General features: G+C 31.4%; 2 protein-coding genes across 8 annotated transcripts in view; both read left to right on the forward strand.

The window, feature by feature from the left end:
- Window positions 1-26,656, forward strand: part of LOC145329866 (uncharacterized) — a 241,850-nt gene that overhangs the window by 129,616 nt on the left and 85,578 nt on the right. The window lies entirely within an intron of this gene.
- LOC145329871 (uncharacterized) lies at window positions 1,974-26,525 on the forward strand. The gene is made up of 10 exons (XM_080174317.1): window positions 1,974-2,046; window positions 2,385-2,456; window positions 13,358-13,424; window positions 14,538-14,632; window positions 14,752-14,849; window positions 18,258-18,342; window positions 19,573-19,623; window positions 21,458-21,499; window positions 21,932-21,998; window positions 26,269-26,525. The coding sequence occupies exons 3-10, from the start codon at window positions 13,365-13,367 to the stop codon at window positions 26,416-26,418; spliced, it is 648 nt and encodes a 215-aa protein (XP_080030443.1). The 5' UTR covers window positions 1,974-2,046; window positions 2,385-2,456; window positions 13,358-13,364; the 3' UTR covers window positions 26,419-26,525.

A 26,656-nucleotide genomic window follows, 5' to 3' on the forward strand; every position in this document is an offset into this window, starting at 1 on the left:
CCATTGGTAATTTAGTTTGTTTAATGACCTATCATTGGTCATTTGTATTGTATGGCGTAATTTTTTATAGGCACTAAGAGCTTCTATCAAAACCAACTCAGGGCCTTTAATAAGCTTTACTGTAAAGGAGAACCATAATGTTCAAGTGGTTAGCGAGGTCTTTTGCTACAGAAAAAAAACCTTACTACTTTATATAATACTAGCGGCTACGCCCCTAGAGGCCTCTAGGGGCACTTGAGGAGGAGAGAGTCGAATTTGATAATTCAATTTCTTATTTTAGATTTTAAAAGAAAAAGTTAAAAAAAAATTTACGTTTGACGCTTATTTTTCGTTAAACTCTCTTTCTAAAATTGGTAAATTTTTAAAAAATTTAATTTCTCTAGGGAGGGTGGTGGTACCCTCCCCCAAAATAGTTATAAACCTTCCCGGGACATATGAGAATCTACCCTGTTAAGGAGAACCCAATCGGTTCAGCGGTTAGCGAGATCCTTCGGTACACACAGACAGACACACAGACATCCTGTTACTTTAGTATAAGGATGACTAGCAGCTGCGTCTCTAGCATTTAAGGAATGAAGGGTGACAGTTAAGTAAACTAAAACCATCCCATGACTTAAATTTAAAAATAAAATAGCCTGTGACCATACTGGGATCTATGTGTAGCTTTCCAGAATGGAGAACTAAATCAGTTGAGTGGTTAGCCAATTCTGAACGGGCAAAATTAAAACATTACTACTTTATTTGGGATAAATTTGTTTACTTTAATAATCGTTTATAATATATCTAACGAGTATAATTATTTTCATATTTGATATTGTTCTGCAAATCTCTTTTCAGAGAAAAAGAATATGTAATCTAGGTAGGGGGACTAAGTGTCTCAAAAATCAGCCATGTGACATCATAAAAATAAGGGAGATGAGAGGAGAAGTGGGATAGAAAACCCCAAACAAAGAGATGGATAATCCCTCATTTTTATGACGTCACATGGCTATTTTTTGAGACACTTTGTCCCCCTACTAATCTAGCCATATTAATTCTTGCATAGTTTCATGAATGTTGATATTGTCCTATCAATTTCAAACCATGTATAAGGAATGCTACAAAAATGACATATAATCTAGATGGTGAGATTACTATTTTTAAGAAAATATGTATGTCAATTTAAACATTTTATCTAGAAAAACACATTTTTCTTATAGTACTGTATTTTGGAAAACATTTCCTAGTTTAAGCTTTAAGTGCTTAATTATCTTGTATCATAGGCAATTTCATATCAGGTTATCTTCTATTTATCAAAAATTATAAAGAAACTGAAAAAAAATGTTACCTTGACTTTAGAAAAGCTGTTGATATAAAAAAAGAGCTCAACTACATAATAAGTAAATGAGGAAGGTGTAATACAGGGTGTTTTTTATTGCAACAAAAGTATTCCTAACCCGATGCTGTACGTATTGGTGCAAAAAATGGGGACAAATTTCAAATTGTTTTGGCGTAAGACGTCATACCCCCATCTCTTTTCTAGGGGGTTTCTTTCCTCCTTCCCTTTTCTTTCCCCTCACTTGTGACGTAAATAAACAGCCCCGTCAAATCAATTTAAAAATTGTCCCCATTTTTTGCACCAATACGTACAGCATCTCCTAACCCACTTACCATTGACTGAAATTAATAATCCATATCTTATTTTCTTCTTGACAAGGGGATTTTTGTATCATAAAAAAACATTTTATGGTTTTTAACAAATTATGCCTTTAAAAACTGGTTTTTACAAACTTCCCAAGTCAATGAGATATTGATAATTAATTTCTGTCAATGGTAAATGGGTTAAACTAAGCAATACTTTGGTTCCATTAAAAAACACCCTGTATAAAAATATAAAAATACAATGATTAAAACTTTAAAAATTGCCAATTTAGCCTTCCCTTGCTCTAGTTATGTTGTAGACTATTTGGAAGTAATTTATTTAAATTTATTACAGATATAATGTTTATAATGTAATGTAATGGGATTGTCTTGTTTTTTTCTTCTGCAAATCTTCTGGCTTTACAGGTTAGGCTTAGTTTTAAACATAAATTTATGTTCTAAAATCAAGGACGTCCAAAGAGGGGTTGTAAAGGGTTTTTCACCCTTTCCCCAAGTTTTTTTGTAAAAAAAAAACTTTTCAAATCCTCACTAAAAAAAGGCTTGACTGAAGTAACAGAATGTGTGTATGTATTACATGTACGGTCTATCGTTTTCAGAGGAATTGTATTGGTTTGATACATCTTTTTAAAAATTCATTAATATCTATTTTTCTGTTTGCTCCAAGAGATAAAGATCAAATGTTCCCAAAAACAACTTTTTCAACAATAAAAAAAAAAAAATATACTGTTGTAACCCTATTTCAGAAAGTAGCTGAATTGAATAGAGAATGTTGTTAGTTATTACTACATAGTTCCACACATGTACATGTATGTCAGGTAATTCATGTCATTTTTACAAATTTTTACACAGGAATCGCCAGCCGCATCAGCGTTCTCATTCGCGCATTTTTTTAGCAAACTACAAGGATAACTGCAGTCGCAATTTTTCATTAATTTTCAATTGATTAATCTATTTTTGGCAATTTTATAGCCACAACAGCGGTTGATCGCAGTTGGTATAATGGTAGCTGCATATTTGTTTTAGTAGTAGCCAAAGCCTTAGGATTTCAAGGGATAAGACAATGGTCAATAGATTATGATAAACAAAATTACCCCAAAACAAAACTATTACTAAAAAAAATAACACTGCTAATTTGTACCAACCAATTAGGATTAAATAAAAAATTTTAGCCTAATTAATGAGAGAACGTTTCGGAAACTAGTAAAATTTACTGTCTAGTGTTATTTCCCTCCTCCATTATCCTATTTTACCTCCATCCAAAAAAAATAGACGGCTACCGAATCCATGTTTTTATTGTTTGCAGAAATGCATTTAAAGAACAGAGGATGTGCAATATTAAAATTTATTTTAAAAAATATGATTATTTGTTGTTCTGTCTGTTTGTTTGTTGGTTATTCCAATTTTTTTAAGCTAAGATTTTCTATGATAAGGGTCTGTATGTCCGTCAGACCGTCTGTTCTCTATTTCCACCTCACCTTATTTGCCACTAGAGGCCTCTAGGGGCGTAGCATTTAGTTCCAATAGTAATGAATGAAATTGCTTTGTTTTGGTTAAATGTTTTTTCATAATTTTATATAAAAATGTATTATTTTGAAATGTGTCCAGGATTTGGTTGTATACATATATGTAGAAACTAGCCATAAGAAAATACATTTTATAAATGAAACATAAATACATACATATCACGCCCTTCTTTAGTTATATCAAGAATAGTTATTTATTGCATCGGATTATAGACAGCTTTTCGCAGATTGGATATTAAAATGAAACAATATTAGATTAAGACCAGTGTTGTTAGGGTTCTAAGGCCAGGGCTATCAAAATTGGTAGAATTTTTCCTCATTTTACTTTAATATTCGTAGTAAATCGTCTGTGATACAATTCTTTTAGTATGGCTGAGAACTGGTTCTAATTCAGCGGATATTTATCGGTTTCGAAGCCACACTAGAAGTTTTTTGTATTATCTTTCAAATATTTATTTAGATTTATTTTTTCGTTTCCCCTGAAGATAGACTTTGACACTTAATCGTATTATAAAGTATAGAACCTAGAAGATAACCAACCATTTTAATGCCCGACCATTGTCATGATACTAGAAAAAGCTTTATCATTGATAAAAGTGTTAAAATCATAACTACGCCAGACACAGCAACAGTATAAATACAGCTAATCGGAAAAAAAATATTTCAAATGGTTCCATGATGTAAATTTTGTAAATCATGCTAAGGACTATTTCAGATTGGCTTCGGAACCGATTAATATCCGCTAGATTAGAAACGGTTGCTGCATAAATAAGACAAAAACACAACTCACCGGGTCATAAAAAAAGCTTGTTCTGAAAGCAGCAACATATTTGAGATCTGTAAAAGTTAATACATCAGTTTATACATCCAATAGTCAATATAGAAATAAGCGCCATCCTTATATGTAGGTTTTTCTGTGCTTCTTATTTGCAGATGAGCTTTGTGAGTCATTGTAAAGGTTTCATGACTTATTATTATGTGGTAGCGGCCTCGGTTTAGCGGCTGCTTCCCAAGTTCAGGATTACGGCAGTGCGAACAGACGTGGACACGTATAATTATAGAGAAGCTGGGCTTCTCTAGGTATCACCAAATAACAAACAGAATTTACTAAGATGTTACTTTATTCAGAGTCTAAAGGTTACTGATTTATAATACAACAAATAATAAATACACAGATTGGAATAATTAATACTAAATCAAAAGTTCAATATAGATATACATGCACAAATCAAAATGGACAACAATTATCCCCCATCCCTGGAAAGGGGTGGGGAACCAAACAATTCAGATTAACCATAATGCGGCTGTCAAAACTATAATCAATTTTAAAGCATGGGGGAGGGGTCAGGTGTACCCATTCCCCCGTTACTCGGGGGAGGGCTCTCAGCCCTCCTACGAGTCGAGGTCAGGGTTGCCATGCAGCATGGCCCAGGGTTGCCGAATACCACAATTTTATTATCCATTTATTGTTTGTTTGACTTTCACGAGGTCTTTGATAGTCAGTGGAGGGATCTTCATGGTTATCTAAAATAAGAGAGCATTACTAATTAGCGCTACGAAAAACTATGCCAATGATTATTTTGTTGATTAAAGCAAGTTCGTTAAAGACTTCAAAGAATCATTTGCTTTTACGAATTGTGATGAAACTTACTTGTGGATCGAAATCTTTTTTTAAAATCTAGAATTAAGAAGCTTAACCCTTACAGATCGGGGGGGGGGTCATATTGACCCCCCCCTCTAGTTTTTTCAATGTCATTTTTTTCGTAGATAAGATGGAGAGCTGTTACTTCATGACTTTTTAAGTTTAGTAATTATACGTCGGCAAGAGTTGATTTTATTAGGATATCTGGTCTGTGTCGGTCGTGGTGTCCGGTCAAAGTCGGTTGGGTAGCACCAAAATTTTTTTAAAATTCCAAATAAATCTTAATTTCTACATTATGACTTTTGTGTATAAGGTAGAAACTTAAATTTTTTTTGGTGAATACTGAGATATTAATGACCTTATGAGAAAAGTGGTGTTATGACCGTTTGACCGCACCCTGACCGACTTTATGACCGATTTTTGTCCGGCTTTTACCAAGACATATATCATGAATATCGTGGCTTCTATTACAGCTAGAGGCCTATAAACTTTTTTGGTAAATTCTAGAGCAACAATAAACAGATAAAAATATTAATTGGCGCCGCCAACCGCCGTTTTACCGCCGTAATCGCCGAAAATGGCGGTTTCCGTTATTTGCCGTTTTTCGGCGATGATCAGAAAAAGTAATTTTTTTGTTATGGAAAATAAAAGTTCGTCCTAAAATTTGGTCATCCTAGCTGCAAAATTGGCCGCTCTACAGCTGTTTTAAAATTTAGCGGCTGGCCGCTAAAAAGCGGCTAAGGAGCGGCCTGACCGCTATGATTAGAAAAAGTAATTTTCTCTAAAAATACACATGAACCACCAGAAAAAAATTTTACGTCTTTATCTGTAACAGAAGCCGAGATAGAGGGGGGGTCAATATGACCCCCCCCCCCCCCCCGATCTATTAAGGTGGGAATAGGGGCCCGATCTGTAAGGGTTAAACGGAGATTTTTAAATAGGTAAATACATAATCTTGTTTTATGCTTCGTTTGACATATACAAATGTCTTAGTCATGTTAAGGGAAGGTGTGATAGACACACACACAAACACACACACAAACAAATACACAAACACACACAACATGTTGATAAAAAGTGTTTGCCCAGGATTGAACATAATGTATGCTTGATAAGAAATGAAGAATTATATTTCTTTTATATTTAACAATCCTGTTACACCAGGGATCTCAAGGGATAAGACAATATATGCCCAATGATAATAATTAAAACTTCCCCTTCTGTATGTTAGAATTATTAGTTGTAAAGTTTGGAACCAACCGATCAAAATTTTAGTAACAAAAAAAGATAAGTTAATATGGATATAAAACTTTAAATGTACAGTCCAATATCCCCTGCAACAATGTATGCTTATTTTTTCAAAACCTTATTCCCAGAAATTTTTATAATTTTTATAGCTACGTGGCACTGCGAAATAAACAGAGATTTTATAGATAAAAGTATATTTATATATATCCTGTAAGATAAAGTTATAAAGTTTTTGTAAGAAAAGATTCCGTAAAGCCCTGCAATGATTGACTTCTCCCTTTGGGAAGCTTAGCATAGGTCCTTGATTAGTTTTAGGCTAATTCATTGAAAATTAAAATAGTTAGACCGTGTACTATAAAGTATTAAGGTTTTTGTTTGTCTGTCAAGATCTTGCCTCTGAATCGATTTGGTTCTCCGTTTTAGGTATTCTACAAGTAGATCTTAGGGTAGTTTTAGTAATTTTTCTGCCCCCTCTCTTTCTTTGAATACAGAGTTGGGACTTCCAGACAAAAGCTTTGCAATCAAAAGGGTGGTTGTCTGCACAAATTATGATCAAAGTTGTGCAGAGGGTGGGTAAATCCACCTTCCATGGCAAAATTTCCAACTTACGAGCAAATAAAGGACCACTGACCACCCTCTATACCAAATTGACATGTGTCTACTCCCCCTCGATTTTGGTTTAAGGGGGGTGTCTGAAAATTGAAGGAAAGTGTCAAAATTTTTAAGGTCTGGTTCTATGGTGTTTTTAACTGATCCCAGTATATCTAGTATAAATAAAGACGAAGAAAGTCCCTCAATGACGTCATAAAAATGAGGGATGAGTAGAGGAGGAGTGGGAAAGATAACCCCTAAAAAAGAGATGCATAATCCCTCGTTTTTTTGACGTAACATGCTGATTTTTTAAGGGACTTTTTTAGTCTCTGTATAAATCTAGTATAAACTCGAAACCTAATTAAAGATGTAAACATTTTTTAACGTTCAAAAAATTTTGTATATTTTTTTATAGTTTGTTGTAACCAGGGTGGGAGGGAACATTGGACTGTTTATTAGACTAGTCCCCAAAGTTTTATGATAACGTTTCCTTTTTTTGCTTAACGTTTGGGGCTGTTATTGAATTTTTATTGGTTGGTTTATTAAATTAGGTGTACGGCTGTTTAACCACTAATTGTAATTTAAGAGAAGGGATAATTTTGATTATGTACAACAATTTATCGGCCATTGTCTTATCCCTTTAGACCCCTGGTTCTAACCAAGGCCGGAGGCGGCGAGAAAAGATAAATAAATTGAATTAAACTTAAATCTAATTTTAAGAATTTTGAGTTGGATGGGAAATTAGTTTGTTGCTTCACCAAACACAAAGCTACTCTCAATTTTCTTCCTTCTTTTTAAAAGCAAAGCTTTTCTATAATTAGGGTCGGTCCGTACGTCCGTCCGTACGTCTGAGACAGATAGCTTTTTTCGTTAATTTAGGCATGTTAGAATTGTCCTTTCGATTTCCTATGATTCCTGTAGTAGTTAGGTACGATTTAGAAAGCGTAGCAACTCTATAATCATTACAAGAATGTCCGTACGTCCACTTTAAACATGTTGTTTTTCTACTTTTTTAACAACAAATTTTTATGTAATCTAATTTTCCGAATTATCTGATTTTTTGTATATTGATTACTGGGATAACAAAGTACAAAATTATAAGCGAAGCAACTCTATAATTAAGTCATAAAAATGTAAGTATGTCCATAAACAATTATCCTGTATCAAGCAGTTTTTCAACAAATTTACTCACAATTTTGCTTCGATTTATATTCTGATTATTCAGTTTTGACACTATACAAGTGTTAATGTCCGTTTTTCCTACCGTTTCAGTGCTTGGGTTTTATGTATGTTGTCATCCTTGTTTAATAAAAGATGATTTGCAAATGACACCCATAGCAGCAAATTATAACTATGCTGAAAAAGGGAGAGGTAGGTTTCGGGTAAAATCCGTAAAGGTGTGTGTTTTAAGGCTTAAAAATAGTAGTAGAACGATAATATTTACTAAATATGTGTATTTCTTATTGAAAAGAACTATAGACAATTTTTTTTTAAAAGTTACCATAAATTTTTATTGTTCTACTACTGTTTTTAACTTATAACACATAACCTTTACAGATTTACCAGAAACCTACCCCTCTCTTTATAATAAACATTATTTATAGTTAACATTTAAGAAAGAAAATAATAATAATAAAAGAAACTAAAAATAGAAAATATATAGATGATATAATATATCTAAAAAAAATATAACAAAATAATTTAAATATAATTTGTTTGTTATACCTACCTGTTCTAGGAATCAATATTTCATAAATAAAGTAAATATGATGTTTGTATACAATCGTAGAATAAACCGTAAACCAAAAAAATATGTTTAAGTAATACATACTGACTTAATGAAATCTGGTTTCTACCTCATTGGTACAGGAATCATCAGCTAAATTCAAAGAAAAGCTTCAATCTAAATAAAAATATAAAAGCCTGAAAATAACAAATTAGACTTATAACTAATTTTAAATTTTGTACTATTTCTTTTTTGAAATTGTTTGTTTCATAAAAATGAGTGTAATACTGTATAACCACTAATTGTAATCTACAGAAGAAATAATTTTGTGTATCATCATTGAAAATTTACATAAATTTATTGGCCATTGTCTTATCCCTTAGAACCCTGGTTCTAACCAAGGCCGGAGGCGGCGAGAAAAGATAAATAAATTGAATTAAACTTAAATCTAATTTTGAGAATTTTGAGTTGGATGGGAAATTAGTTTGTTGCTTCACCAAACACAAAGCCACTCTAAACTTTCTTCCTTCTTTTTTAAAATAAAAGTTGATTAGCAAATAACACCCATAGAATGATCTTGGACAAAGTAGCTGGACAAAGTAGCTTGGGTGGAGGCTACTTTCCTTAAGAGGCTACTTTGTCCGGAAGCTACTTTCCCTGAGGCTACTTTGTCCTGAAGTTACTTTGTCCGAAGCTACTTTGTCTAAGGCTACTTTGTCCAAGATCCCCATAGAAGCAAATTAAAGCTATGCTGCCAAATTATGATAAATATTGTTTATAATGAACATTTAAGAAAGAAAAAAATCTTTTAATACTAAAAGAAACTAAATATAGAAATTATATAGATGATATGATATTTCTAAAAAATATTTTAAATTTGATTTGTTTGTTATACCAACCTGTTCTAGGAATCAATATTTGATAAATAAAGTAAATATGATGTTTGTATGTATAATCGTGAAATAAAACGTAACCCAAAAAAATATGTTTGAGTAAGACATACTGACTTAATTCTGGTAATAAATTCTGGTTTCTACCTCATTGGTACAGGAATCACCAGCTAAGTTTAAAGAAAAGCTTCAATCTAAATAGAAATATAAAAGCTTGAAAATATAACAACAGCAATGTTTAGACATATAACTAATTTTTGATTTTGTACTCTTTCTTTTTAAAAGCGAAGCTTTTCTATAATTAGGGTATTCCGTCCGTACGTCCGTCCGTCCGTCCGAGATAGATAGCTTTTTTTTCGTTAATTTAGGCAGGCATGTTAGAATTGTCCTATCGATTTTAAACTTTGCATGGTGATTCCTGTAGTAGTTAGGTACGATTTAGAAAGCGTAGCAACTCTATAATCATTACCAGAATGTCCGTACGTCCATTTTAGACATGTTGATTTTTTACTTTTGTAGTATCAAATTTTTATGTGATCTAATTATCCGTTTGATCTGATTTTTGGTATATAATTTCCTTGGACAACAAAGTACAATGTTATAAGCCAAGCAACTCTATAATCAAGTAATATATAAGTAGTATAATCTAAAAATGTAAGATGTCCATAAACATTATCCTATATCAAGCAGTTTTTCAACAGTTTTACTTACAATTTTGCTTGGACTCTTATACTTTTATATTCTGATTATTCAGTTTTGACACTATACAGGTGTTAATGTCCGTTTGTCCTACCGTTTCAATGCTTCGCTTTTATGGATGTTGTCATCCTTGTTTGAAAGAAAAAAGTTAAATTCAAAATATGTATAAATTATGTTGAATGTTTTGCTAATGTCAAAATGACTAAAAAGATTACATTTTATTTAAAAAATTACTGAAATTCTGTTCAGTGACAAAACTTTATTGCATGAGAGTTAAAACATAATTAATTGATACGAATACAAATTTTGTGCAATCAAAGGGTTAGTTGTCTGATGGGCGTTTGACCGTATAATCATACACTTTATTATCAAGATTTGGTTTAGAGATACACAAAGTTAGATCCAAAAATGTATCTTTTCCTCTACAATCCAGATAATATAGATAATCAATGTATAAGTATAATAGATGAATAATCTAGACAGCTTTATGGCCCAAGTGGTGGGGACCTTTTTTGTCTGCAAGGAAATTACTTTTTGTTCTTTTGTAGCGACTTGGCTGTGTTTATGTTTCCGATGCTATTGGAAAATATTCAAAGACCCAATTTAAAATCGGCACAAAGTCTCCACTTTAAGGATAGAGTTGCATATTGCTCGTGCCCCCTCTATTCTTTTACTTATACTTTTTAACCTGAAATTACCTTATGAAATTGTCTCAAAAATCAGCCATGTGATGTCATAAAAATGAGGGAGATAATATGGATAATCCCTCATTTTTATGACGTCACAAAGGTTATTATTTTCGACACTTTGGTCTAGCTACACCGGGAGAATATAATCTAGTTCAAAGCTAGTGAGAGTTGGAGAGAGTAAAAATCTGGTCCGGCAGAATAAAAGTCCAATAAAATGCTTTTTCAGTTGTTTAAAACCAGTTTTGTTTGCATGGTCGAAGCTTCTCCATAACTATACTTTAATTTACATTTGATAGGGTTGTGCTAGGTTTTAACAACAGGTCGATGTTATTTTATAAGGTTTTATGTTGACTAAATTGCATTAGATATAAGTAGCTTATATAAAAGTTTTCATAAATATAATCGCAATGAGATGCGATTCTAATGGTAATTGAATCACAGTCTTATCCTAGAATATAAAGTTTTTTTGTTCTAAGCTTTATATATGTCAAGAATATTTTCCTGACATCCCCCGCCCTTTCCTAAGCTACGTTTTCTACCCATTCTAAAACACCTAAAAACTATGGGCGGATACGTTGATACGTTAATGAAATAATAAAATGATTTTGTTGTGAATATATCTTTGGATATTTACATCCTTGTTCTTAAATATTTCCCAAATAGGTAATTGCAATTTCTATTAGGTTTTGCTTGTTTGTAGATATTTGTAAAAAGTTTTCACTAAATTCAGTTACTTTTCTAACACAGAAAGTGGTTTTAAATTCAAAATTAGAAAATGCATTGTTTGTAGCGGAGGGGTTGATTCAAACCAGCAAAAAATGATGGGATTTGACGGGAACACAGTAAAAGTGTCGGACTGATTATGACGTAAAAAAATTATCCAATGAGAGGCCACTATAAATTTTACTATTGGTCAATAATGGCCTCTCATTGGCTAATTTTTTTTTACGTCATAATCAGTCCGACACTTTAACTGTGTTCATTTGACGGTTATTTATTTTTAATGGCAAGTATTCACTTAAGAATAAAATGCTGTCTTAACCTCTTTTCGAGGAAGCTTTGTGTTTATCAAGATCAAAATTAATTTCCTTATTCACAATTCCAATTCAGCGAAAATGTCGTCTTTGTTTGACTTTCCTTTCCTAAAGAGACGCGGCATGGAATGTTGTTTATGTTTTGGTGTCTCCACGTTCTTGACTTTTGAATAATATGTGAGTGGATAAAGATTTCAGAGAATAAAGTCGGGCCTATCATTGGTCTCATAGTGCGTGAACAACCCTAGTATACCAGGTGCTTTAACCATAAGAACTTCAGGTAGATTTTCCTTCATTTATTTAAATTGAATGGCGTATAGGACGGATTTATTAAGTTTAAAGGCTTTAGCCAGCTACACATGAAACTTTATTATGATTCAATTATTATGTTTTAGTAATTTTTATGTGCCTTTATTTTTGCATTTAACAATGATCTATTAAACCAAATAATTTTCCTTTAAAGCCAAAGTACCCAAAGATTCTTAACCGTAGAAAAAAAGATTTTTAAAAAAGCAAATAATATTACGTGGTTATAAAAACTGGAATTTTGTATTAATTGATTTGTAATTTCAGGACTTTGAAATAGTTTGTGTCAATAAATCTATACTCAAACCTGCTGTTGAAACTTGATGGTTCCTGGTGTTGGGGGTTTTTGTCCGTAAGACTAAGATCTCTAGAACTTCCCGCAAATTCAGAAGTCACACTTAACCAAAGTGTCATGGTTAAGACAAATGCCTTGGTTTATTGGTATATCCAGTTTTTGCAACGGCCAACCTATGCTATGCATAAAATTATGTCAATATGTGTAATAATACCTAAGTTGAAATACACTCTATCTATATGAAAGATTTATACATCCTAAAAGTTGTAAAAGCTAAATCGCTGGTTAATAACATTCTTATCATCAAGGATGTTTTATACTATATGCTCCATAATGATATTAATGTTGACAATAAGTTTCAATCGCCTATCTATAAAAGGAGCCGAGAAAATCACGTTTCCCCATTCCATTTTTAAACACAGGAAAAATAGCGGACATTAGATTTTGTTGGATTTTCTGGTTGCCAGATATGGAATCTACGCACCTTGTATGTCTAGATGGCAGTGAACTAGTTTAAGATTAGGAATTTCAAAAAAAAATTTATAGTAATGAACTGTGCTAAGGCATCTGTAAAACTGAAATAAAAATTAAATGTACCTATTAGCTATTTCATATTTTTAAATATTTGTTGAATTAACTGCACACTAAAGGTAACAGATATGTGCAAATATGGTGGGCCATAATTTCCGTATAAATATCGCAAATTAATATCAGCTCCTTATAAAGACACTTGTAAAAATTAGTTTTCATTTTAAAATCTAATCATAAATGTCATTTGTTTTAACTTTGAATGATTATTATGAAAAAAAAAGTGGCGCGCATAGAGTTTTTCTAGGGGGGTATGTTATTTGAAGGAGTAAAGAAATTTCATATTTAAGGGTGAACCCGCATTTTTATGATCAGTGGCGTGAACAGCAATTTACTAGGGTCGCGTGAAGTCATTAGGGGGTGGCAGGCATTTCTAACTTAGATTTTAAGGAACATGTTGACACACTCATACATCCCTATACGGCACACCACTGCTTATGATTTTTATAATTAATATTTTTATTCAACATTTAATATTTTCTTAGGTGATCTATGATGCTAGTATTTGTGTTTTTCTACCTTCTGGGGGCTGGCAGAGGGGAAGGGGGAAAGGTAAGCATAAATTTTTTATCTATCTATCCTTTCATGTCTATCTTATTTATTATCTATTTATCTAACCTGAATTGATGTATCTATATAATTAATAACATATATACAATACATCATTATATGTCTAAAAGAGATGCAACCAGTTTGGCATATTTACATAGGAATTTATATTATTTGGAATGTCAGTCCCTCTCTTTGTCTCTCTATCCTTTTTATCACTGAACATCTGCTTTATAAATAAATTACTTTAAACGTTTGTTAATCTATGATTTTTTATGGATGTTATCATCCTTGTTATATTAAATAATTTAATATTATTTTTACACACTTTGGGCTAAAGGAAAAGGCTATAAATAATATTTTATAAAACTTTTTATACCTTTATACAACATAAAATGTACATAAATATACATGTCTTTGTATAATACGCAAAAACTTGTTTCATTGTATCACAAGTACGAAATATTCAGGGAAAAAGTGATATAATAGTTATTTATTATTTTTGTGCTGGAATGAATATTCAAATATTCTGGCAATGTGCGATCACATGGCAAAACTTGAAATTTCTCTCTCCATTTTGCACATGAATATAAAAATTTTGCCCTGTGATCACATTATTGACTGAATAATTTGGAAATCTTGTTTTTTTAAAATTCGATAAAAAGTAGTCCTTGGATAATACAAAAAATATAATTTCTCATGTTTGATATAAAATTTTAAAATTCTACATAGATAATCTTATTTATTTGGCCCCAAATGTTACATTGAAATTTGAGTTGTGCCATATTTTTCTTTACAATTTAAACCATTTAAGTAAATTATTGATATATAGAAGAGTGAAAAGTCTTAAAGATAAATTAAAACTTTTGTAAACCTTTAGTAAAACTTATTTTTAGTTAGATGAATAACTTTGTATGGTAATACTCTATAATTATGTCTGCAGTCTCTTTCAGAGCCAAGGACCACAATTTTATTTATGCTAAAATCCATAAAGGACTATTTGAAGAAACATGTTTAATTTTTTATAGATGTTTTGAGGCATAGACATCAATCAATATTGGTATAAAGCACTTGACATAACAGGAGTAGGTAGCTTTTACTTAGTTTATGTTTTAGGATGGAACTTCTTTGTTGGCAAATGTTGGTTGTGATGGCAGAAGCAGTAAAAAAGATCTTCTTGATATGTCTGTGGCCTTATTACATGCGCATAGGTAAATTTCTTTGCATGAAGCGGCATGATGTTAGCACTTATACCTACTGTATACATAAAAAATTAATGTATGAGCACTTGATTCAGTTAATTCAGTCTATTTACCTTCCTTCCATCCAGGTGTATGGTGAAGGATGTGGCTGTAGAAGTTCCAGTTCCAGAAAATACAATTCCAGATCTTATTATTCCTTCACATATCGTTGTTCCTAGATGCACAGGTAGATAGATAGATAGCTAGCCATATAATTTCAGACCTATAGAATACGGGCATTTATTTAGATAGATATAGAGATATATACACATATAGGCAGGTAGATAAATTTATCAGGTGTTTGGTAAATAGACAGTTTCTTTATTTTTCAATCCTTCACCTTCATTTATGAATTAACATTAGTTTCTGGTTTATTTTAGGACAGTTAGTCAAATAGGTAGGTAGATAAATAATATTCAAAAATGTACAGAAAAATAATTAGGTAAATGTGTACTTAGATAGGTAGATATATAATTTTAAACCTGAAGTTTATAGGTAGTTGGTTATAAAGATAAGCAAATAAAAAAATAATTATTTTATTATTTCTTACTTATTGTTGCCACTACATTAGGTATATGAATAGGCAGCTAAATATATAGGTAGGTAAATAAAAAATACTTTTTTATGGTAGATAGATATATATTTACAGAAAATAGTAGCTGGACAAAGTGTCTCAAAATCATAAAAATGAGGGAGATGAGAGGAAAAGTGTGAAAGAAAAACCCTAAAGAAAAAGAGATGGTGGATAATCCCTCTTTTTTTATGACATCACAAGGCTGATTTTGTAAGGCACTTTGTCCAGCTACCAAAAACTATTGATAAACTTATAGGTGAAACAAATGTAAGTAGTAAGGCCTAAAGTTTATATATCAATCATGTAGTTACATGGGCACATAGTTCTTAATTTTGAATAGTTTTTTAGAAAATACAAGTTTGTTTTTCTGGGTTGGAGGTTGGTTATGTAGTTTAATAGATAGACAACAACTGTCTTGTGACATTTATATGTATAAAAAAGATGAGATTAAACAAGGGAGTTAGTATAGATAGATACAAAAGAGAATAGATAGATGTATAGTTTGAGAAAGTTAAATGTATTTGGCCAGTGCAATATTGGAAATCTTTACTCCAAACTTCATAAATACCATGCGTAAAAGATTCAATTTATTCATTGGAAGATTGGAAAATGTCTGTATATAATAAACCATACCCTGGTGAAGTTTATGCTAATAAGCAAAAATATTTTGTGCCTCGTGTATTGATTTTTTGTCCTTGTTGTTGGGGAACGGGATAGTTGGTACGCATCCTTCTTATGAATATACTCATTGGAAGATTAAAAGCTTAGCTAAGCAAAAAAGCATATTTTGGACAATTAGTTCTTAGAGAAGTTTGATCTTTATGAGGGAATTTTTTTCAGCAATGTTTTAACCAAAGAAAAACTGATGATGATATATTTTTCTGATTAACTTATCACTACATTCCTGATTAATGGTTAGTGTCAAATAACTTCCTTTTACAGTCACCCCCCCCCCCTTCCCCAAACCCTTCATTTATTAAATCCTTTATCTCTAACTTGATGGGACACTCAGTTGCTTAATTGTATTAATATAAGATCTCAGAAACAGATTGTAAAGCTTCAGAAAAGTCGAAAAATACACTTAAACCATCTGAAGGCCTAAATCTAACATTAAATGGCCTAAAACCATTCTGGGAACTATGTGAAGCTTTTCTAAAAAGGCATATAAATGTACAGGTATTTTTTGCCTAAGGAACATGTTAATAGTCGTAAAATCAAAACTTTGTGGCTATATCCTTCTTATTTTATTTTCAAGCAAACAAATTTTTCATTGAAACTACCTGCTAAAGATTTTCATGGATTTTTTATCAAATTTAAATAGCTTCTTATCATAAACTATCGACTGAACCCTTAGGAGCAGTTACTCAGGGTAAATGAGGAGCAGAAAAATAGCCTAAAACCATCACAGAACCTATGATCACCTTCCCTAAAAAGCAATATTATGTTTAATAGTAGTGAGATCTTAACGGACAAACAAACAAAAAACTTACAAAAATACAACTTCATATAGTAGAAAGACTTTGTCATTTTATTTAAAAAGTTGATAAACATACTTTTTTTCAAAAACAAACTATCTCTTTGTGAAATAATTGGCCCATAATTAAGGAAACTGAATTGTTAAATGAATATATCTATAATCTATGTTTATTCTCCGGTATAGGGATGGATATTCAGTAATTTTTATCGGAGGCGAGGGGACAAAGGGCTGTTAATTACACTAGTCCCCAAAGTTTTATAATAGCATTTACTTATTCGTTTGCTTAGAAACTTTGGGGACTTAAGTGAATTTGATTGATTGGTTAATTGAGGAAGATTAAAGTCCCTCCACAGATTATTACGTCATACGATAAAATAACCAATGAGAGGCCAGCATAAATTTTACCATTGGTCAATTACAGTGTATACTGGCCTCTCATTGGCTATTCTATCGTATGACGTCATAACCTGTGGAGGGACTTTAATCATCTTCTTAATTGGGTTGAGTGTTAAAACGTTTCAAAAACAAAATTTTAATCTACAGAAGGGGTAATTATGTATTTCATTGTTGGGGATGTACATTGTTTTATCGGCCATGATCATATCCCTTTAGGTCCCTGATATTTTGTTCTTAGATAGTCCAGGGGTAATGGGGTAAAGGGGTGTTTACCTACGAAACAGTAAGCCTAATACAGTGATGTGCATAGGAAAATTTAACTTGTTTTGTTCCTTAAGATCACTGGATCAACTGAAAATTGATTGCCCATTTCTTTCCTAATTTCCGAAGTTGTACAACCGATGACACAACTATTGCAAAAGCTATTTTCAGCTACTCCGGTCAAGGGGAAAAGCGATAAAATGTATTAACGATTTATGCATTATATAATCAACATTTGGATTTTTAAAACTTTGCTTTATTTTGAAGTTTGAAGCTTTTTAACCTAGTAGTAAATATTGAGATAAGATGAGGGTGCTATGTACACAATCGGAAACTCAAATTCAGTTGACCGATCACTGGGTTATTGATGTTCTTGAGGAAATCATGGAACATGCCAATTAATGTATTTGTAGATGTACTGAATTTTAGTTTCCGAAAGTGTACCTAGCATCCGCGTCTTATCTCAATTAGAAAAATTAAAATTTTGAATGTATAATGTATAAATCGTTTAGACATTATATCGCTTTTCCCTTTGACCGGAGTAGCTGAAAGTAGCGTTTGCAATAATTGGGTTATCTGCTGTACACATTTGGAAATTATTGAAGAAATAGGCAATCCATTTTCAGCACATCTATTTGTATGTATTTAGGAATAAATATAGAAAGTATAGATGTTCAATTAATTAATTAGACCAATAGCAGCAAAGTGTAGGAACAATCACACCATATTATTGGTTGGAAAGCGTACTTATTTTTGTTTAGAAAGGAAGTTTCAATAATTTTGTCTCTGGTGTTTTGTAATATGTCACTAAATATAAATAAAAACCTATCGTTGGACGGACTATTGTGTCGCAATAAATATATATAATAATACATGTATTTATTTAGGTTTATGTTTGACTAGTATTGGGTCCTCCTGCTCCCCGAGGAAAACTAAAATAGAAAATCATAACATTGTTGTTTATGTTAACAGGTATTAATGAATTTTATTATTACTTGGATCTTACACCAGATTATCATGTACTGTACTAAAATTAAACTTGTAGCTGGCTAAAATAACGATAACCCCCCATCCACCCCCTTTAAACCAACCCTCCCATCACATTAGATTAATGAACTGACCAATTAGTTATTTATTACGATTGTTGATAAATATCTAATCAAGTCTTTTAAATATTATTTTCATCTAATGTAACTTATATTAAACTAGCAGCTTCGCCCCTAGCCTCTAGGGTCTTTGCCGCAAGAGGTTTAATCAACCTATTTTTGTGTTATTTAGATTTAAAAAGAAGAAGTAAAAAAATATTTTTTTTGGAGGGGTGTATTTTTCATTTTTGGGGGGTATGGGGATGTCCTACCCCCCAAGAAAATAGCTTAAAACCATCCCAGGACCATTAGGTATATTCCCTGAAGAGTAGAGCCCAATCGGTTACTGTGATCTTAAGCTTCAGACAGACAGACAGACAGACATCGTACTACTTTGTATTATAGATTAAATACAAATTCTTGTACATAGCTTCACCTACCCTTCATATAAAAAGATATATAATTACTTGGATGGTGCACCAGATTTTCATGTACTCTAATAAAGTAATACTCACAGCTGAGTAAAATAACAATAACCACCTACCAACCCCTTTACATCATCCCCTCACCTCCTACTGGATGAACGAACTGTCCAATAAATGAGGTTCATACAGACAGACAGACAGACAAACAGACAGACAGACAGACAGACAGACATAAAGACAGACAGACAGACAGACATAAAGACAGACAGGCAGACAGACAGGCAGACAGACATACAGACATACAGACAAACAGACATACAGACAGACATACAGACATACAAACAAACAGACTAAAAGACAAACAGAAAAACAGACAAACAGACAAACATACAGACATACAGACAACCACTCAAACAGACATACAGACAGATAGACAGATAGACAGACAGGCAGACAGACAGAAAGACAGACAGACAGACAGACAGGAAGGCAGGCAGACAGGCAGACAGGCAGACAGACAGACAGAAAGAACGAAAGAAAGAAAGAAAGAAAGAAAAACAGAAAGACAGAAAGACATTACAGACAGACAGACAGAGAGAAAGACAGACAAAGAAACAGACAGATAGACGTCCTGTTACTTTATTACTAAGAACACTATTGTACTTAATTCAATATTTTTTATTATATTTCAGCACACCCTACTGTTCAACAATTCAGCTGGAACATCACAGAGGTCCTTGCAGGTAACCATATTTACAAAGATGTTATATATCGACGCAAAGCATTTCTATAATTAGGGTGATGATTTCTGTGACAGTTAGGTACGATCCAGAAATCATAGCAACTCTATGTTAAATACCGGAAGGTCCATTTAAAACATACTGACAACAATTTTTGTATGATGTATTTGTCTTATTCATCTGATTTTTGAATTACTGATTCTTAAGACAATAAAGTAAAATGTAACAAGCAAAACATCACTATAATCATGATCTAAGTATGTCCTTAAACAGTGTCATATATTTGAGAAATTTTACAAAAAAATACTTACAATTTTGTTTTTACTTATACATTTATATATTCTGATTATTCAGTTCTGACACTCTACAAGTTTTATTGTTTGTTTGTCCTTCGCTTTTATGCATGTTGTCATCCTTGTTTTTCTAAAAATACTTTAGCTATTAAGATATTTTATTGTGAGAACTGCGAATGTGAATCAGCAATTAAAAGGGTTAATATTAAACAATATGCTTTTACAAAGCGAACTTTTTCTACATACATTAAGGGTCTGTCCGTAAGGTTAAATTTGATCGTCAGCAATTTTGAATTTTCCTATCGATTTCAAAGAAAGAAAGCGTAGCATCTCTATCAATCAAAACTAAAAAGTCCGTTCTGCCCTTCTAAAAAATACGATTTTTAAATTTTTACCATATTTATTCAATTTTGGAAGCATCTTAACTGGACAAAGTGTCTCAAAAATCAGCCATGTGACGTCATAAAAATGAAGGAGATGAGAGCAGAAGTGGGAATTAAAACCCCTTTAAAAAAAGATGGATAATCACTAATTTTTAAGACGTCAAACAGCTGATTTTTTAGACACTTTGTCTAGTTACGAAGTAACTCTATAAAGATCATATGTACATATTAAGCATGCAGTATTTAGATAAGTTAAAAAAACTGTCACTCTGTTTTGTTAATATTGTTTGATTGTTGAGCTTCGCATTAATGGATGATGGCGTCCTTGTTCATTGTTAAGTTCTTATAATAAATGTATAAGTATCGATACATAATCCAGATAACTACCTGCATCCAGTATTGGGAACCTTTTTTTGTCTGCTTTTGAATTGCTTTCTGCCTTTTTGTAGCGACTTGGCTATGTTAATATTTTCGACGCTATTGGCTGATATTCAGAGACACTATTGAAAGACGGCACATGGGTGGGGTTTTTAAGACCTCGCCCTCTATTGTTTTACTCTAATGTTTCTATTATGTCCTCATTAGAGATAAACATACAATTAATTATTTATTTAAATAGAAACATTTACACAAGGACAAATATGTTAAATAATAGAAAGGCCTTTTAAAATATTGTGAAAGGATAAATAAAAGTTGTACCTAACTATAATAGTAACCATGACACCAAGTTTGAAATAGATAGAACAATTCTGACATGCCTAAATTAACAATAAGAGTTATCTGTTACTGACAGATGGACGTACGGACTGGCCACAAATAGAAAAGCTTCGCATTAAAAATCGAACTCTTTGCAATTGCTCTGGGAGAGAACCCCAACCCATGCAGGGCTCTTATCTATAAAAAATAACACATGTAAAATCTTTTCCAGTATGGCTTCCAAACCGATTAATATCCGCTGGATTAGAACTAGTTCTTTGTCATTCTGAAAAATCATGTATAGCATCGTATTACAGACAATTTCCCACAATTATTTAAATCAAAATCATAAAATTTATGCTAATTTTGTTTACCAGCACCTTTGGCCTCTCGAGGCTAATAAAAATGGTTTTAAAAAGCATGGAAAGCTGTCTATAACACGATGCGATAAATAACTATTTTTAGATGTGAGTGTGACAAAACAGAACAAACATGTATTGCTCTTGGGTAAGCAACATTTTTTTAGGATCGAAGTTACTCTAAAAGTCATACATATTGGTCTTTCCGTTGCATGTTGCATAACGTTAATTCTGTTAAGTGGAAGATTGCACTAAAAATTTAACTTTGCTTCTATCAAATATATTTCATATGTATTTACACGTTTAAAATATACTCATAAGGATTCTAGGATCATGGAAGGAGACGAAGTAGTGGTTTTCATCGTATTTTCACAGTAGCTTTTCTCCTATTTCTAGTCCCTGATAGGGCTCTAATCCTGCGGGACAATCAATAACATTTACTTAACCTAACCTAAAATAACCTGTCAAAAGCTACTGTGAATATACGACAAAACCCTCTACTTTGTTTTCTTTCAATGATCCGGATTCTATGTATATTAGGAAGCGCAGCCACTATATAATACAATTATATGTTTTGCAGACCTCGTCATGTGTACAGTGAGGAGTCTTGTAGTTGTATCTGTAATCCTGATCTTATTCATAAGAAGGTAAATTTGACATATGTCACTTAAACTCACATTTACTAAATATGTCATAAGATAGTAAATTTGACATATGTCAATTAAACTTACATTTACTAAATATGTCATAAGATGGTAAATTTGATACATGTCACTTAGACTTACATTTACTAAATATGTCATAACAAGAGCTTTTAGTAGCGACGATGCTCTTTTATTTGAGTCTAACTATGTCATATGACATATGTCAATTAAACTTACATTTACTAAATATGTTGTAAGAAGGTAAATTTGACATATGTCACTTAAACTTATATTTACTAAATATGTTGTAAGAAGGTAAATTTGACATATGTCACTTAAACTTACATTTACTGATTATGTCATAAGATGGTAAATTTGACATATGGCACTTAAACTTACATTTACTAATTATGTCATGAGAAGGTAAATTTGACATATGTCACTTAAACTTACATTTACTAAATATGTCATAAGAAGGTAAATTTGACATATGTCACTTAAACTTACATTTACTAAAAATGTCATGAGGAGGTAAATTTGACATATGTCACTTAAACTTACATTTACTAAATAAGTCATAAGAAGTTAAATTTGACATGTTACTTAAACTTACATTTACTAAATAAGTCATGAGAAGGTAAATTTGACATGTTACTAAAACTTACATTTACTAAATATGTCATAAGAAGGTAAATTTGACAAATGTCACTTAAACTTACATTTACCAAATATGTCATAAGATGGTAAATTTGACATATGTCACTTAAACTTACATTTATTAAATATGTCATAAGAAGGTAAATTTGACATATGTCACCTTAACATACATTTACTAAATATGCCATGAGTCTAACTATGCAACTGTCCGAACGAGTAAAACATTGTACGCTTGCAACAGCTTTGCTATAACTCAGAGACTTGTGGGTTTAGAATATATTTTCCAGAAATCTTCAGGGATAAGACAGTGTACATATACTACTATAAATTGATGTACATCACTAATTTTTATAAACAAAATTTCTCCCACTTTAGAAGAGAAAAAAAGGGTTTGGACACTGAAGATTTAATCATCTTCCCCAAGAATAATTAGCCAACGATTGTGAGATTGTACTTTTCTTTAAAACTTTGGGGATTACTTTATCAAATCTTGATTTTTTGGTAAGGGTCAGCAGTGTTCATACTTTCAAAACAATAATTTTAAAGAAGAGTTAATTAATGTCCTTTGTTATTTAGTTCATTGTCTTATCCCTTTTTATCCATGCTATTTGTACATATTTTATTTTAATCCAAAAATCTGCTTATACAAGAAAGGTAGAACAGCCTAAAACTATCAAAAGATTTAGTTTTCTTGCGAACAGCATAAATGGATCCGAGACCTAAAACTAAGTGTTTAGCGTGATCTTGACGGCTAAAAAAACATTACTACTTTATTAAATAGATTCTAGATAGGTTTAACTATTTTTTAAATTCCCATTATCATTAAAAATATACAAAAATACAATATAATGCATGTAACATAAAACAACCTGACACAATTTCTCATCATAAAGTTTTTCAAAATATTTTATTTTCTTCCTTTTATTTGCATAAGTTGAAAATAAAGATTATTTTTGCGAATTTTTCTGCCGTGAATTGCGCAAAAGAACTGTTTTTTTTTTAAAAATAAAACTTGATTGTGAGTAATACTATTAACACATCGTAGAAAATAGAATACTTATATCTAACAAAATAAAAAAATCATATGGCTTCGAAACCGATTATTATCCGCTGGATTAGAACTGGTTCTCAGCCATACTGATAAATAATCTATAGCATCGTATGACAGACAATTTTCTACAAATATTAAAAGAAAAATCATAATATTAAAACCAGTTTTGTAAGCCCTGGCGTTCGGCCCGTCATGGCTAACAATACTCATATATTTTCATTTTATTATCTGCGTAAGTTTGTCTTTTATACGATGCGATAAAAAACTAAGAAAAATTGTCATTGTGATATTTTTATCAATTTGCTAGCGTATTTGATTGAACAACTTTTGTTGGAATGTTCTCTGGATGCATTTTTTGTCATCTGTCAGCAATGAATACATGTAATATATTGATACAGTATGAACAATTTAAAAAAAAATTAACTTTGGGAATAATTGTAAAAATTTAGATTTTTGTATTTTTAGTCATTGCCTATTAAACAGAGAGGGAGGGGATATTTGCTTGTAAATTATACTTGTAATTAAAGTTTTATGAAAATGCTATCTTAGTCGCTTAGCTTTGGCCACTTAATTTATTAAATTTTAAAACTTTTAAACCAAAAGTTTTAGTCAACAGAATGGGTAATTTTGTTTATCATAATTGGGGATGTTCATGAATTTATTAGCCATGTCTTTACCCCCGCCCCCAACTAAAAAGGATTCTTAGCCCTCAGTGTCTTTGCAGATGAGTTGAATTGTTATATTTCATATCACCAAAATGTGCCCCCACCCCATGTTATATGTTATGGAGGGAGATTAACCTTCTACGCATAGAAATTATATACCCACGTATAAATTTCAAAGTAAATGGCTTTTTTAAAAAGATTCATACTGTAAAAAAATATATTTGTAATAGTTTGAGCAACGAAAACAATTTTAATCTTCATCGTATAAATTCGTTTGAATAGGCTTTTTGCAATTAATCTATTTGTTTATTTGTTCATTAAGATCTCGCTAACCACTGAACCCATTGAGTTGACCATCGTAGGCAAGCTTAATATAGAATTTGGGATCTATTTGGTTGAAAGCTAAACAAAATTTCAATAAATTATAAACAGAAGTTTTGGCTGAAGTACTGAAAAATGCGGCAATGGACAATTAATGGATGTACTTCCTCAATGATGGTGAACAAAATCACCTAATCGTTAGATTAAAATCATTGGTTGAAAAATGGAACAATGCTACTTTGCACCAAACAATAAATAAAGTACCCAAAGTTTTTAGGCTAATGAAAAAGAGAACGAGTTTATATAACTTTATTACCAGTATGATTCATAGTCCAATATCCCCTCCCTCCCTTTTAAAAATCTTATAGCAAAACTACAAATAAGAAGCTCTTAATTTATAGCACCTATAAAAAAGGTTACGTCTTACAATACAAATGACAAATGATAGGTCAATACACAGACTAAATTACCAATGGTAGGCCAGTAGACATTTTAATTGACAAATTGACGTATCACATTATTTTAATAGTGACTACACTGTTAAAAATAATTTTTTTATTTAGTATACTTGATACTCTGGAGAGTATTGGAACCGTAAGTACGCTACAACTATATAATTAATATATAACACTATGTAATACTATATAACACAATAATTATTACTATACAGAACCCATACATTTTTTTAGTATTGATTGATACGCTCTAGAATACTGGAAAATACGGTACAGAAATGTTTATTAAAATAGTACTATTTGATAGACTCTAGTGTACTGGAAAATACGCTGTAGAAATGTTTTTTAATTTAGTACTAGTTCATACGCTGTAGCGTATCAGACAATACGCAAGAGAATGGTTTATTAAAATAGTAACTATTCATACGTTCTAGGGTACGAATCCGTACTGTAAAGAATAATTGAAACAGACACCATTGGTGCATACCTCTCATGGAAGTGTTTCTGCTTGGTCGTTTTAGACAAAGATGAAATGTTACTATTTATGCTCAGATTTATATTTTTGATTTTTGTAATTATGACTGACCATAGTTTTTATTTTTAAGGATCATGTTTAGTCCTAAACATCTTTAAAGTCATTTTTTTTACTAAATTTACATTTAAATTAATGTTTTATTGCTCTGCTTGGTATGTTTGTTGATATAACAAAATGTATATGTACATATAATAATCATATATTATAAACTGATCTTTCATCCAAAGTAAAACAGTTTCATACTCTACAGAGTATCAAAAATTATGATAGAGGATATCAAAAATTGCAAAGGAGAGTATTAAAAACTTACTTCTACCGTATTGAATATTATTCCAAAGAGCGTATTGGATAATACTATACAGACAAATACATTATTTAGTACTACATGTTACTCCATAGAACACTAAGTATTGCTCAATACAGTATTGGAATCTTCCTTGTATTGTAATAAGGTTTTTTTCCTATAACGTACGGATTGATACTATACATTAATGTGAAGAATATATAGTATTATCTGATGCTAAAAAAAAATATTTTTAACAGTGTATGTAAAGCTTCTACTTAAAGGATTAATATTCCCTTTTTTTAGATTGAATGTGAGAATCGAACCAGTTACCACTGGAACGCCGACAGTTGCGAATGTTTGTGCAAAAATCAGCGAATTTGTCCCCAAGGAACAATTCAATTGAAATACAGTGCCATGTCAAATATTTCTATGCAAAAACTTCTTGCAAAATAAAAATTCAAATAAAGATTTAAATATTTGCCAAAAAAAACTATATATGATGTATGAGAAAATTTAATATAAAAGTTTATCACTTATGTAATACTTGCAGCTGAAACGAAAAAGAAGATATAAGTTAAAAAACAGACAGCTTTTTCTTATAACATATAGAACTACAAGCGGCAACGCCCATAAGATAACCAGCCCTTTTAAAATAATTTTAGATAAACAAGGATGACAACATCCATAAAAG

Source organism: Acartia tonsa, chromosome 10, assembly GCF_053477335.1.
Source record: "Acartia tonsa isolate MP-2025a chromosome 10, ASM5347733v1, whole genome shotgun sequence".
NCBI classification, from domain to species: Eukaryota; Metazoa; Arthropoda; class Copepoda; order Calanoida; family Acartiidae; genus Acartia; species Acartia tonsa.

What these genes read in the sequence shown, in the direction of transcription:
- LOC145329871 (XM_080174317.1), top strand. Translation starts at nt 13,365, where the DNA reads ATGATGCTAGTATTTGTGTTTTTCTACCTTCTGGGGGCTGGCAGAGGG. An exon ending in CGTTGTTCCTAGATGCACAG is followed by an intron (nt 14,850 to 18,257) that starts GTAGATAGATAG and finishes GTATTTATTTAG; the next exon opens with GTTTATGTTTGACTAGTATT. An exon ending in CAAACATGTATTGCTCTTGG is followed by an intron (nt 21,500 to 21,931) that starts GTAAGCAACATT and finishes TATGTTTTGCAG; the next exon opens with ACCTCGTCATGTGTACAGTG.